The sequence below is a fragment of the Bidens hawaiensis genome, unplaced genomic scaffold (genome assembly GCF_021521415.1).
Source record: "Bidens hawaiensis isolate Kalapana, Puna unplaced genomic scaffold, B.hawaiensis_p1.1 tig00044823_1, whole genome shotgun sequence".
In the NCBI taxonomy this organism is placed as follows: domain Eukaryota; kingdom Viridiplantae; phylum Streptophyta; class Magnoliopsida; order Asterales; family Asteraceae; genus Bidens; species Bidens hawaiensis.
Genome location: NW_027505919.1, coordinates 53,405 through 66,430, shown reverse-complemented (window position 1 = coordinate 66,430; position 13,026 = coordinate 53,405). Strand labels below are relative to the sequence as shown.

The following is a 13,026-nucleotide window of genomic DNA, read 5'->3' as shown; positions in this document are numbered from 1 at the left end:
ACATCAAAGTCTTTCTGTATTGCGCACGCGGTTATCTTCAGGGAACAACAGTGAAACTTCACATGGGACCTCGAATGACTTAAAGACATGCTCGGCGATTGTAGGGAGCCGCGTGTGATCCTGACTGATACGGACCAAGCCTTGTTGAAATCCTATGACATAGTCTTTCCAGAAGCTACCAAAAACCTTTGTTGGTGGCACATCATACATAACATACAGAAAAAACTTAGAGTCTTTTTCAGACTGATATCTTTGAATCCTTCTCTTACTGGTGGAAAGTACTGTACGAGCATACAACAAAAGGAGTAAACTTCCATACAAAGAAAAATTCGTGTCCTGCTGGATTGACGGCCGCCTAAACTTCGACGAGCATACAAAAAAAGGAGTAGAGGGCCACCAACGAACTTGAAGAGAAACCTTCCGGGACCGAACAATTCGCTAGACTCTATTGCGGCGTTTGCTCTTCAAGTCGTGAATTCCCAAATGGAAGAAATCGGTGCAACCTTTGAAGACTCCCGTGTTAGGATCAAGAAGTACTATCAGTTGACTCTGTTTAATAATCTACATAATAGGGTGTCGATTTTTGCTCTCACTAAAATTGAAAAAGAGCTGACTTTGCTTGACACATTGCAAGATACGGGGGGTTCGTGCGACCACCGGTTACATACATCCCAGGGCCTACGGTGTGCTTGTAAGCTTAACTGGTACACTATTAACAATATACGTATTCCATTAAAAGACATAGACCCCTTTTGGAGGAAGCTCGATTTCAGTCCAACGTTTGTTCAATACGAAGAACCAGACTATGAAGCGGAGCTAGAAGATGTGAAAAACAATTTCTTCGACTAAACAACCGAATGAAAAAAAAAAAGTTTACTCTCAAAGATAATGCATGTTCTTCCTGGGAAATTAAACAAGGAGGAGCCTGAGAAACGAGAGGACCATCGGGGGCGTCCAAATCTAAACCAATAAGCCATAAAACACGAAACCCCTAGACAAAGTTCGTACTCCCCGTCCCCGTCAACTGATCCCCACAACGCCCCCTCCCCGTCATTTGATCCCTACAGACATAGCTCATACGCCCCGTCCCCGTCATTTGATCCCCACAGACACAGCTCGTACGGCCCCTCGTCACGGGAACCAACACCTGAAACCCCCACCCATTTGTTGTCGCATTCCCAGTCTCAGTCTCAGCCCCGGTTTAAGGTACCTAAACCACCAAAACGTTCATCTAAAAAGCAACAGACCGCAACCGACCTTGGTTTCCCATTACTGCGTAACCTAAAGGACATCCCAATCATAGAAAAGTATATGCACATCATTCATACATGGCATACCCGTTCATCTCAGGAATAAGCGATGTAAAACCAGATGGTAATTGCGGTTTCCGAGCAATCGCTCCCGGTTTAGGCATGCGTCAAACAAACTGCAAGGAGTTTAGAGCATGCATGAGGACGCACAGGTTGAACTACGATACAACTGGTTAATATGACACGGTTCGTGATTCGCTAGACTTCTTGACGTCAGCTTTATTCCAACAAAAGAGTAACTGGTTTTCGGTACCTAGGCACGGACATGTAGTGACTCAAACGTTTCATTGTGTTTTAATCAATCTCTATCTGACCTCCAATGAGAGTTACGTCCCTATGAGACAGAGTCCCGAACCGCTATGTCAGGTTCCAGTGATAGCTATCTTAAATGTTCAAGATAATCATCGGCTCAACATACAATTAGAAGGGAATTTCCCCGTGCCGTTACCAACACGTCAATGGGAAAGATACGCCAATGAAGCGGCACATGAATGGAAGTCTTTGTACGAAGATCGTATAAAAGAGTATATGCGAATATGTGAATAATATATTTTTTATAAAATATATTTTAAAAAATAATATATTTTTAAAATAATATATAGTAAGGAATAATATTATTTTTTAAAAATAATATATTTTTTATAATATATTTTTAAAAATAATATATTTTTTCATAATATATTTTTAAAAATAATATATTTTATAATAAGGAATAATATAAAATAATACAATAAATATCTGCATGTAAATCAGATCTGCCACGGATTGGCCTATCCTCCACGGATTCTGCTGCAGATCAGATCCATGGCAGATTTGATCCATAATTGATTTTGTTAAATACCCACGGATTATAACCGTTCAACTCGCCAAAACCTCAAAAATGCTCAACCTTTCAACCAAAATATCACCAGATTATACCACCAAAACCACCACCACCGGAAAACAATGACAACGAGGTCCGAAAATAGCATCTACACAGCCATAATAATTTCGTTCAGAAATAGTGTTGGCTGCGTAAATGCTATTTTGGAGTTCGTTATTATTACAAAATAAAACCATATGTTGGCGGAAAATAATGATGACGGGGTCTGAAAATAGCATCTACACAGCCATAATAATTTCGTTCAGAAATAGTGGTGGCTGTGTAAAGGCTATTTTGGAGTCCATTATTATTACAAAATAAAACCATATGTTGGTTGTGTAGATTCTATTTTGAACTTATGTGCTACCAGTGCAGCTGTCGAGAGCTGGCGGAACACTTTAGTAGTCCCTCTTCATAAATCCCAACAGTGTCCTTTATTGGGGATTGTGGTGATTGTGGGGATCAACACTGGTCAGCCAAATAATAAAGTCCCGTATCAACCTACTTGGGGTTGTCAATATCAACAAAGATTGCACCGATGCACCCACATGGGGTTCATTTAACAATCTTTGATGAATTTGGTGTCACCCCAAATTGTAGCCTTGTTGATGTTAACCGATCAGTGACTCGATAATATCAGCAAGGCCCTCCACAGCTGGTGGAGGAGATATGCGGGCATAACTGTACCTATATAGGGTACATTATTTAAAGTTATCCGGTGTATCCTGCCGGATTTGACATCCAGGTGGCCGGAGTGCTCTGACCGACACAGATTTGCTCACTTCCCGGTGACTGGAATGCTGTGGCAAAGATTTGCTGTGTAGATGTTATTTTTCGACTGGTTATCCAGAAGAACTGCTAATAACCCCGAAGATTATTAGGAAATTGTCGCTATATAGATGTTTTTTGATGTAATTATTCAAATTTGTAATTTGTAATTTATTATTGGTTTAATATAAAATTTGTGTTATTATTATTATTTGTAATTTATTATTACTATAAAATTTGTGTTATTATTGGAACTCAAAATATATAAAAAATTATATAACAAACGTGTTTTAGTTTGTATAAACATTACTTATAATATCTAAAAAAATTTTAAATTATTTTAAAGTCAATCCGCCACATATAGCCCAATCTGTGGCGGATTTGATTTAAAAAGTAACTGTGGCGGATAGACCTATCCATGGAGAATTGACCCACATATGATACACACACCGTCTCTCATCAGTTACCACTTTCAAACAAAACAAACACACACCCTTCTGGCCGACCCGTTTCCGTTCTACGTAAACTATTCAAGATCCGACCGGCTACATCAAGGTAAGTAAAATACTTGTATTATACTCTAGTTTGATATAGGTTTTGATTTAGGTTAAGGGTTAGGGTTTGAAAACGGGTTGGATTTGGGTTTGAAAACGGGTTGGGTTTGGGTTTGAAAGCGGGTTGGATTTGATGGTTGGATTTGGTTCCTCGGTTAACATATAGGATTGAAAATGAAACGGGTTAGGGTTAGAGTTTGAAAACGGGTTGGATTTGGGTTTGAAAACGGGTTGGGTTTGGGTTTGAAAACGGGTTGGATTTTATGGTTGGATTTGGTTCCTCGGTTAACATACGGGATTGAAAATGAAACAGGTTAGGATTAGGTTTGAAAACGGATTGGATTTGGGTTTGAAAACGGGTTGGGTTTGGGTTTGAAAACGGGTTGGATTTGATGGTTGGATTTGGTTCCTCGGTTAAAACACGGGATTGAAAATGAAATAGGTTAGGGTTTGAAAACGGGTTGGATTTGGGTTTGAAAACGAGTTGGGTTTGGGTTTGAAAACGGGTTGGATTTGATGGTTGGATTTGGTTCCTCGGTTAACATACGAGATTGAAAATGAAACGGGTTAGGGTTAGGTTTGAAAACGCATTGGATTTGGGTTTGAAAACGGGTTGGGTTTGGGTTTGAAAACGGGTTGGATTTGATGGTTGGATTCGGTTCCTCGGTTAACATACGGGATTGAAAATGAAACGGGTTAGGGTTAGGGTTTGAAAACAGGTTGGATTTGGGTTTGAAAACGGGTTGGGTTTGGGTTTGGGTTTGAAACGGGTTGGATTTGATGGTTGGATTTGGTTCCTCGGTTAACATACGGGATTGAAAATGAAACGGGTTAAATTTGGGTATTAGGTTACGAAACATGTTTCAAAACGGGTTGGATTTGAAAACGGGTTTGATAAACTAATATTATATCTTAAATATGGATGGCGAATACCTACATTGAAGGGGATGAGCTTCTACAAGGCTATCCGCCTTTGACTATTGAGCCAGAGTCCAATTATCATATCCGGTTTTCGCAGCTTCGGCGTATGGCGCCGCAACGTAGCACGACCATTTGTATGGACTTTATAAGAAGTGTCGGGACGAAAAACAGGATAAACAACATTGTTGGGACTAATACACCATGGGAAATGTTGTTTACCGCCGAGCACCCAGCGTACCGGGCTCTCACGCTAGAGTTTTACTCTACGTTTATTTTCAGTTATTTTTTTCTTTTCAAATAACTTAATAGAGTAGATTTAACAAACGTGTTAATATTGTTTCAGACCACGCCGGCTGGAGAGCCGCAGGTCGAGATGTTGGTTGATGGTGCAGATACTAGTAAGGCGGAGGTTCAGTTCCGTATGTTCGGGGAGGACCGTTATCTGTCGATGGAGGAGTTTGCTTTGGCGCTCGAAACCAAGGTATATCTTTTTGATCAGAGGTTGAATCGATCATCAGAAGAAGAATTCGGCCAAAAATTAGGATACATTCTGGGAAAATCAAACTTCCATCGAAGAGAAGCAAATGAAAGGCTTTCATAAAAATTCTCGTAGAATCGAGAATGAGGAAGGCGTTAGTGGTTTATGGTCTATAATGCTAATCCCTCTTTTTGTGCTACTCCTACTCCTAGGGCGGGAAGAAGATAAGAAAAGGCCAAGCGTTCTCTTGGTTTCCCAACCTGTTGCTTCTAAAGACTGCCCTCTCTCGGTTGGATGTTGGTCCAGCGGTCTCCTGGTTAGCCTCATAAATGTAAGAAATATTACTATATCCTATATTCAAAGGAAAGAAATGAATCTGGATATAATGAGGAGACGTTTAAATCTTACACAATTAACAGCTTGAGTGAAGGAAGTTGGAGTAGAAAGAAGAAGGCATCGTTGCCCAACCAATCAGATCAGTCACCAGGGAAAAACGTGGCAAGTCCTGATCTAAAGATGTTGCTTGGTGAAGGTGGCTTATTTCTCTGTTCACGGTCATCCCCTACGAATCCTTTGACGGACACCAGAGAAGTTAGTTCTTCGCCTATCACATTGGTCGACTTGAACTTCCCTCTAGTCCTAGAATCACTACCTCTTTCTCATCAGAGAAAGTCGTAGGTGAAAGCGGGCCTTTCACCCATACTCATGAAAAAATGGGGGAGCTTACTTATCCATTTCGAGATAGTTGCTACCTATATGTTCTGATTCATTTACTACAAGAAAGCCACTATTCCCTCCAAGCTTAGGTCGAGATTGAAAGGCAAGAAGGAGTGTTCAAGCCGTGGAGAGCATACACGAGACACCAGATGATGTGTTGAAGCGTTGGTGGATAAAGATTAGCGATGATGCATGGCCCGACGGCCCAGACACCCGATCCTCATCCATCAGGGACCCGTTGCACAGGTATAATATAATATAATATAATATAATATAATATAATATAATATAATATAATATAATATAATATAATATAATATAATTGTATCCTTTTTTTACAGGTACCTACATAGGCTTATCGCATTTACCATACAGGGTCGTCACCAGCGAGCAGATCACTGCAACCTACGTGACCTGTTTTTTTTTTTTTTTGCAATGCCTACTTATGGGGAGACACTACAACCTAGCTCGCGCGTTCGGCGACTACTTCGCCATTTACTGGCACAGGCAGGGCCGCACGTCGTTGGACGGTGGCACGTACGTTACGCGGATTGCGATTACTTTGGGCTACGCGGACCGACCGGTTACGCGGATTGCGATTACGTTACGTTATCGTTTAATTTCTTTTTGTATCTTAGTGTTATTAACGTTATTTTATCATGTTCATAACAGCCACCGCATCAGGACCCGCAGCACGTTCCGCGTATATATCACGCCGTGCGTTTGGATGCGGCCATTGACTCCCGACTATGGAGAGTTGAGCATGGAGTATCATAGCTCCGTAGTTAGATGACCTGGATGGTGGGGTATATGTCTGCCCAACAGCATGGTGAGCAATACACAGCACAAGCGCCACTTTTCGACCAGGAGGGGAGCACGTTAGGCGATGATGACGACGGTGGTGCTGCATTTTAGATTTCTTTTTGTATGTTGTTTCTTTTTCCAGAACTCGTTTTGCCGAACTCGTTTAGTTTTTTTTTTTAAATCGTAATGTATTAATTATTATTATTATTATTATTATTTAAATCTCGTTCTGTTTGTTTTGTTCGTTTTCCATTTTTAAAATTGTTGTTTCGTTGTAACTTTAAAACCGAACAAAAAATGGTTACACCCGACTAACAAAAAAACAAAACAAAACGAACTCGTTATGTATTCATTATTACTACATAAATCCCTTACTGCTTATTTTGCTCGTTTTCAATTTTAAAATTTTGTAACTCCGATCAAAAAATGGTTATACTCGACTAACAAAAAAACAAAACCAACAAAAAGAAGAAATAAGAATAAAAACAAAAGACAACAAAAAACAATAAAATAATTAATAGGACAAAAAAAAACATTTTTTCCAAAGCACCCCAACAATTTATGACGGATTGCCCAATCCGTAACGGATTAAATGGGTATTTTGAATACACCATATGATGTATGTAGAAAACCCCAGTTTTAACCCACATGTTTCTCTGCAAAAGCAACATCATGGTTCACAATTAGTAATAGTCGTACTCAACCCAACTATACACAACACTGTGAGACTTTAGATGTTTTTAGGGTTTTTTAAGACCACTACTTTACCGTACATTGGAAAGAGATCTAAATTTAATTGAAGATTCTCGAACTTCTTATTTTTGAACTTCGAGTAGTCTGTAGGGAGACAGAAAGAGAGATCTATGTGTACACACGTACGTGTGTGTTTGCTCTTCTTTCTCATGTCTAATAGTCATATGCATTTTGTTCTTGAGAATTTTAAGATAATCCTAATTTCATTTTATTTATTTTTTGTTTGATCTTGACTTCTGTCTTTAGATCAACTTAGATTTGTGTGATATATATTCTAAATCTACCGGGATTTATGATTTGTTTCCTAATTAGCTTATCAACCTATGTTATTAAAACAATACCATTTTTTTACATGTCATTCAAATAGACTCTCCACAAAGGTTGTCAAGTGTACACTTTTACAAGTTCCCTTCATAAAGGATAAAATGAAAAAAATATGTTGGTGGAAATCAAACTCACTGTCTTGTTTTTAAATTTTTTTTGGTTTACCAACTCAACTATGATAAATTGATCTTAGTCTTCTCTTTTTCTTAATTGGTATAGACTCGCAACCTTTCATTTTGATTTCTTCTAAAATACAAATATTAATTACGTTTACTAATCTATGCATTTTAAGAAATTATTTATATCTTATGAATCTATAAGATATGTTTTTAAGTATAATATTAAATTTAGTTTTTTTGTTTTATTTTTATCCACCCATATATCACACGGGCTCTATCCAAGTTATATGTATAATGCTGATGATGGATCTTGAATTTCGGTTATTTTGAGATTTTTTTTACACTACTTATATGCATTTAGTGAATAATATCGTATTAAGAAAGAAAACATCAACATCAATTTGAAATAAGTTACTTATCAAATTAATATTATATAAATATTCTAGGGTTTGGAGCTGATCGACCAAAATTAACCTGATTGAATTCGCTTGAAGCTAGCATGTCTCAAACTTAGTCTAGAGATATTGAGTCGAGCTCAAACTCATGTTGATTTAATTTGTATATGTCCAATAAAACAAAAAAAAAAATATGCAATTCATTTAATTAACTACCGATTGTTCTAATTTATGTTATATTTTGTTATTATTTCAATGAAAATATTTATCAAGTCACATGTAATATCAATAATTTCAATTTCTTTTGACATAGTATGATTCTTGTATCATTGTTTCAAGATGGACGGTCACATGTGTAGAGACTGTTTTGTTTTTTTTGTCAGTCTGTATAAGTCTCGATAGCCTGAAATTACTCTAAACAATCTTAACAAATTGAGCACGTACACTTCGTAATCCGTTCGATTGTCACCGCCGCACAAATATTTTCTCCTATTTAATTTCTGCTAATTGAATCGCTTAATCATTAGCTAATTTGTGCTAGCTCCTTCATATACCTAATGCTGATTATCTTGTAAATCAGCTTTTGAGTGAGGTTTAAGATCGAGTATGCTTTTCATGCGAACTAACTATCGATAATTGATATAAGATAAGATTTGATATATTTTGGATTCACCAAACATGTCTTGTCCATTGTACTGATATGGATGAATATATATACAACTGAGAGAACGCTTAATTAACTGACAATTATCCTAACTATATATTGCATACTTGCACCTCCCGACATCACAACGCTTACCATATATATATATATATATTTAATAATAGCCCAGCTTAAAATGCAACTACTGTTTGATTGATCTCACTAGTATGCATTCAGTATTAGACTAGTTATTGATACTTATGTTTATGATTTATATTAGAGACTATTAGAGTGTATTTATGTAATCTATTTATACCATGAAATCTCTTATGCATAATCACATAATAATATACAATCTTCGTTGATTATTTTGGTCTATTAATCAAACAAATAGTAGTTGAATCAAACAGTAGTTGAATTTTAAGCGTCTTCACATCAGTCTACACAGTCTTCGATGATTATTTTCTTCATTCGTCTTCTCCGCAGCCTACACAGTCCCAGACTACAAAGTCCCAACCTGATCCTTCTCTTTTCCACTCTCTTGTTGCTCTCCAACACAACCTGCAACAGAACCTGTTTCTACCCAACCAAATCTGCCCGTTTCCAACAAACAAACCGGCGCACAACCAGCTCACCGAGACCAACCAAACATGCCTGCTACTGACCCACAAACATCCCTACCACAACAGCCCGTCTCTGACTCACAAACCAGCCCCGAAACTTCCCACCCTAAAGCACAATCATCCCTGACCATTACCAGCCCACAACCTGCCCACTCACATACTACCGCCTCTATTGAAACCCAACCGAACCAATATGTACCAAATCACCCAACGTCATCGACCTCTATCCCACCTAATACCTCCACCAGACCAGCACATACTCGCCAAAATTGTCCTAAAACTAAACGTGATGATCTCTCGGCTTTTCACAGCACCACTGAACCAATTGTCACTGAACCCACAACTTTCAGTATTGCTAACAAGGATCCTCAATGGAAACAAGCCATGTCTAAGGAATACATGGCTTTGATGAAAAATGGCACGTGGCCTTTGGTTCCACTTGTCTCGAATGCTAATGTGGTTGATTGATAATGGGTGTTCAAACTAAAATGGGACCAAGATGGGGCTATTAAACGGTACAAGGCACGCTTACTTGCAAAAGGGCTCAATCAATAGACCGATGTTGATCATCATGAAAGCTTCAGTCCCGTTGTCAAACCAACCACCATCCGGGTTGTTCTTTCTCTAGTAGTTACCCGTGGGTTGTCTCTTCGTCAGTTAGATGTACAAAATTCCTTGTTACACGGTGATTTAAAGGACACGGTTTATTTGAGACAACCACCTGGATTTGTGGATCTAGCTAGACCTGACCATTTATGCCTTCTACACAAGTCTTTATATGGCTTGAAATAGGCCCCTGGAGCGTGGTTTCAACATTTATCTAAAGCTTTACATCTCTTGGGTTTCAAAGGGTCCACCACCAACCCTTCACTTTTTATCTACTCTTCAGCAGGCACTATTCTTTACATGTTAGTTTATGATTATGATATCATCCTAACTGGCAACAATGATGCAACCATTGGTCATGTTATTAATAGCATGAGTTCCACTTTTGCTCTTCATGACATAGGTGCACTGTCTTATTTTTTGGGAATTGAAATTAAATCTGCTGGTTCGGACCTCTTTGATAATCCAACTCATTGCCGGTATGTTGTAGGTGCTCTTTATTATCGCACTTTAATGTGGCCTGACATTGCCTTTGCTGTGAACAAAGTTTGTCAATATATACATTCCCCGAGAGAAAATCAATGGTTTGCTGTTAAGTGCGTTCTGCGATATATACGCGATATATACAGGGCACTTTGAATCATGGTCTCCTCATCAAATGATAATCGTACTCTACTTTCTTCGATGAAACTGATATATAGGATCGATTATAACACAAAGATTGATCAAGCAGATATTGAATTGATAAGAGAATTGTGCATTCGTAATAATCAAAATGATCAAACATCATTTATATATAAACAATACATACAACTTTAAACTAATGACATGTTTGACCCTTGTGCTATATTTAAATTGACATAACTAAATAAAATATAAAATAAACGTAAATGACATAAATGGCACTTCGAGTTTGTTCGAGTTGAGTGTGTTTATCCAACAATCACCCCCCTTAATCACGATCCACTTGTAGTAGGTCTTTGACGTCGAGTAGTTCCCTCATTGTGATGAACTTGATTCTTGGTAGCGCCTTTGTTAAGCTATCAGCCTTTTGTAACTTTCCAGCAATGTGTTCCACAGTTATTTTTTCATTTTCAATGCATACTCGTATGAAGTGATAACGAGTCTCTGTGTGCTTGCTTCTTCCATGAAACACGGGATTCTTCATTAGGGATATTATTGATCGGTTGTCAACCATCAAGGTTACTCATTATTTTTCCCATCCAGTTAAAGCCCTAAGTAATATCTTTAACCATAATGCTTGACATATTGCTGTGGTTGCTGCCATGAATTCCGACTCGCATGATGATAATGCAACGGTAGGTTGCTTTTGAGTGCACCAACTGATAGGAGAGTTTCCAAAATAGAATACTATTCCTGTTGTGCATTTTCCTTCTTCAGTGTTGACTCCATAACCACTATCATAAGTTGTACCATAATCTTTTGTTACTTTGATATAACGAATGACTTGATTGATTGCTTTCAGATTATGCTCTTTTGGTTCTTGCATGAAACGACTAAGTAGTCCTTCAAAATAACTTAAATCTGGTCTCGTGTGAAGGAGATATCTTAGGCATCCTATTAGGCTTCTATACTTGGTGGGGTCAACTGGTTCTCCACCTTCAACTTTTGTTAGTCTAAGTACGGGAGCCATTGGTATCTTTTATCATTGATCTCAAGCCTTTCTGAGTCCTTGAAAATCTTGTTCACATAACCGGTTTGCTTGATTGAGATATCACCCCATGTTTGGCTGACTTCTATACCTAAGTAGTAGGTTAGTAAACCTAAGTCACTCATTTTTAACTTTCCTTCCATTTGTGATTTGAACTTGTCAATTTCTTTCTTTGGTAATCCGGTGACAATAAAAATCATCAACATAAACTCCAATTATCATATCAGAGTTTGAACTTGCCATGGTATAGACTACTTGTTCTAACAAACACTTTTGAAATCCAAGTGACTTCAATGTGTTTCTAACTTTACATTCCATGCATGTGGTGCTTGTCGTAGTCCATACAAAGCTTTTGAAAGTTTGTAAACTTTCCCTTTGTCTTGTGGTTTCACAAAGCCTTCAGGTTGAGAAACATACACTTCTTTCTTCAATTCTCCATGTAAGAATGTCGATTTAACATCTAGATGGTGTGCATGCCATCTGTTATAAGCAGCAAATGCTAAGATTAAACATGCAGTTTCTATTCGTGCTACCAGGGCAATGACTTCTTCAAAATCTATCCCATGTTGTTGTACATAACCTTTTTCTACTAAACGTGCCTTCTTTTTTATTATATTTCCACTTGTATCTCTCTTGGTTTTGAATATCCATTTCAAGCCTATTTCTGTATGATCCTTCGGTAAATCGGTCAAGATCCAAGTTTTGTTCCTATTGATCGAATCTAATTCAACTTTCACAGCTTCAATCCATTTTTCATCTACTGCTTCATCCTTATACGTTCTAGGTTCTTCTTCAACTGGTAACAATTCATTTCCATCTAGAAGTACTTCTGGTGCTCGAGCATAAATATCATGTAAACTTTGAAATCGTAATGGTGTATGATCATAAGGTCCAGAGGAACTTGCAGATGTTTTAGAGATTTCCTCGTGGGTGTACAATTGTGAAGTGACTTGTGAATTGGTGGATTAACAGGTGAATGAGGTGCTTCTTCATCTTCATCATGGTTGCTAACTTCAATGTGTTCGAACTGAGATTCAGGATTATCGGGTAGAATTGTTGTTGAACCATCTTCAGCTATAAATTATGTCCACTCGTTTTCTTCTGGATTATTACCTTTAGCATCCTCTTTGCAATTCCAAAACTCCTTTTCTTTAAAATGTACATCCCTACTAATTCAAATTCTATTTGTTCTAGGATCAAATAGTCTATAAGCTTTTGATCCTGGTTAACTACCTAAATATACCATTTCGGTGCTTCTATCATCCACCTTCTGTAAGTGTGGTAGTAACACTTTTTCATATGCCTTACAACCAAAAAATTTAATACATTTAAAATTTGGCTTATCACCTTTAAGTGCTTCGAAAGGTGTGCTATTAACTAAAGCTCTAGTTATTGTTCGGTTTAGGATGTAGAAAGCATGTCTTACTGCTTCTACCCAAAATATCTAAGGCATGTTACTTGCCTTTAGGATACTCCA

At 37.8% G+C, this 13,026-nt stretch overlaps 1 protein-coding gene across 1 annotated transcript; it reads right to left on the bottom strand.

Annotated features, from left to right (window-relative positions):
• Positions 1 to 11,087: 11,087 nt before the first annotated feature.
• On the bottom strand, positions 11,088 to 11,531 carry LOC143615921 (secreted RxLR effector protein 161-like). Its single transcript, XM_077088913.1, has one exon. The coding sequence runs from the start codon at positions 11,529 to 11,531 to the stop codon at positions 11,088 to 11,090; it is 444 nt and encodes a 147-aa protein (XP_076945028.1).
• Positions 11,532 to 13,026: the final 1,495 nt, after the last annotated feature.

Excerpts from the sequence above, each read along its gene's own strand:
- LOC143615921 (XM_077088913.1), bottom strand. The coding sequence starts at position 11,531 with ATGGCTCCCGTACTTAGACTAACAAAAGTTGAAGGTGGAGAACCAGTT.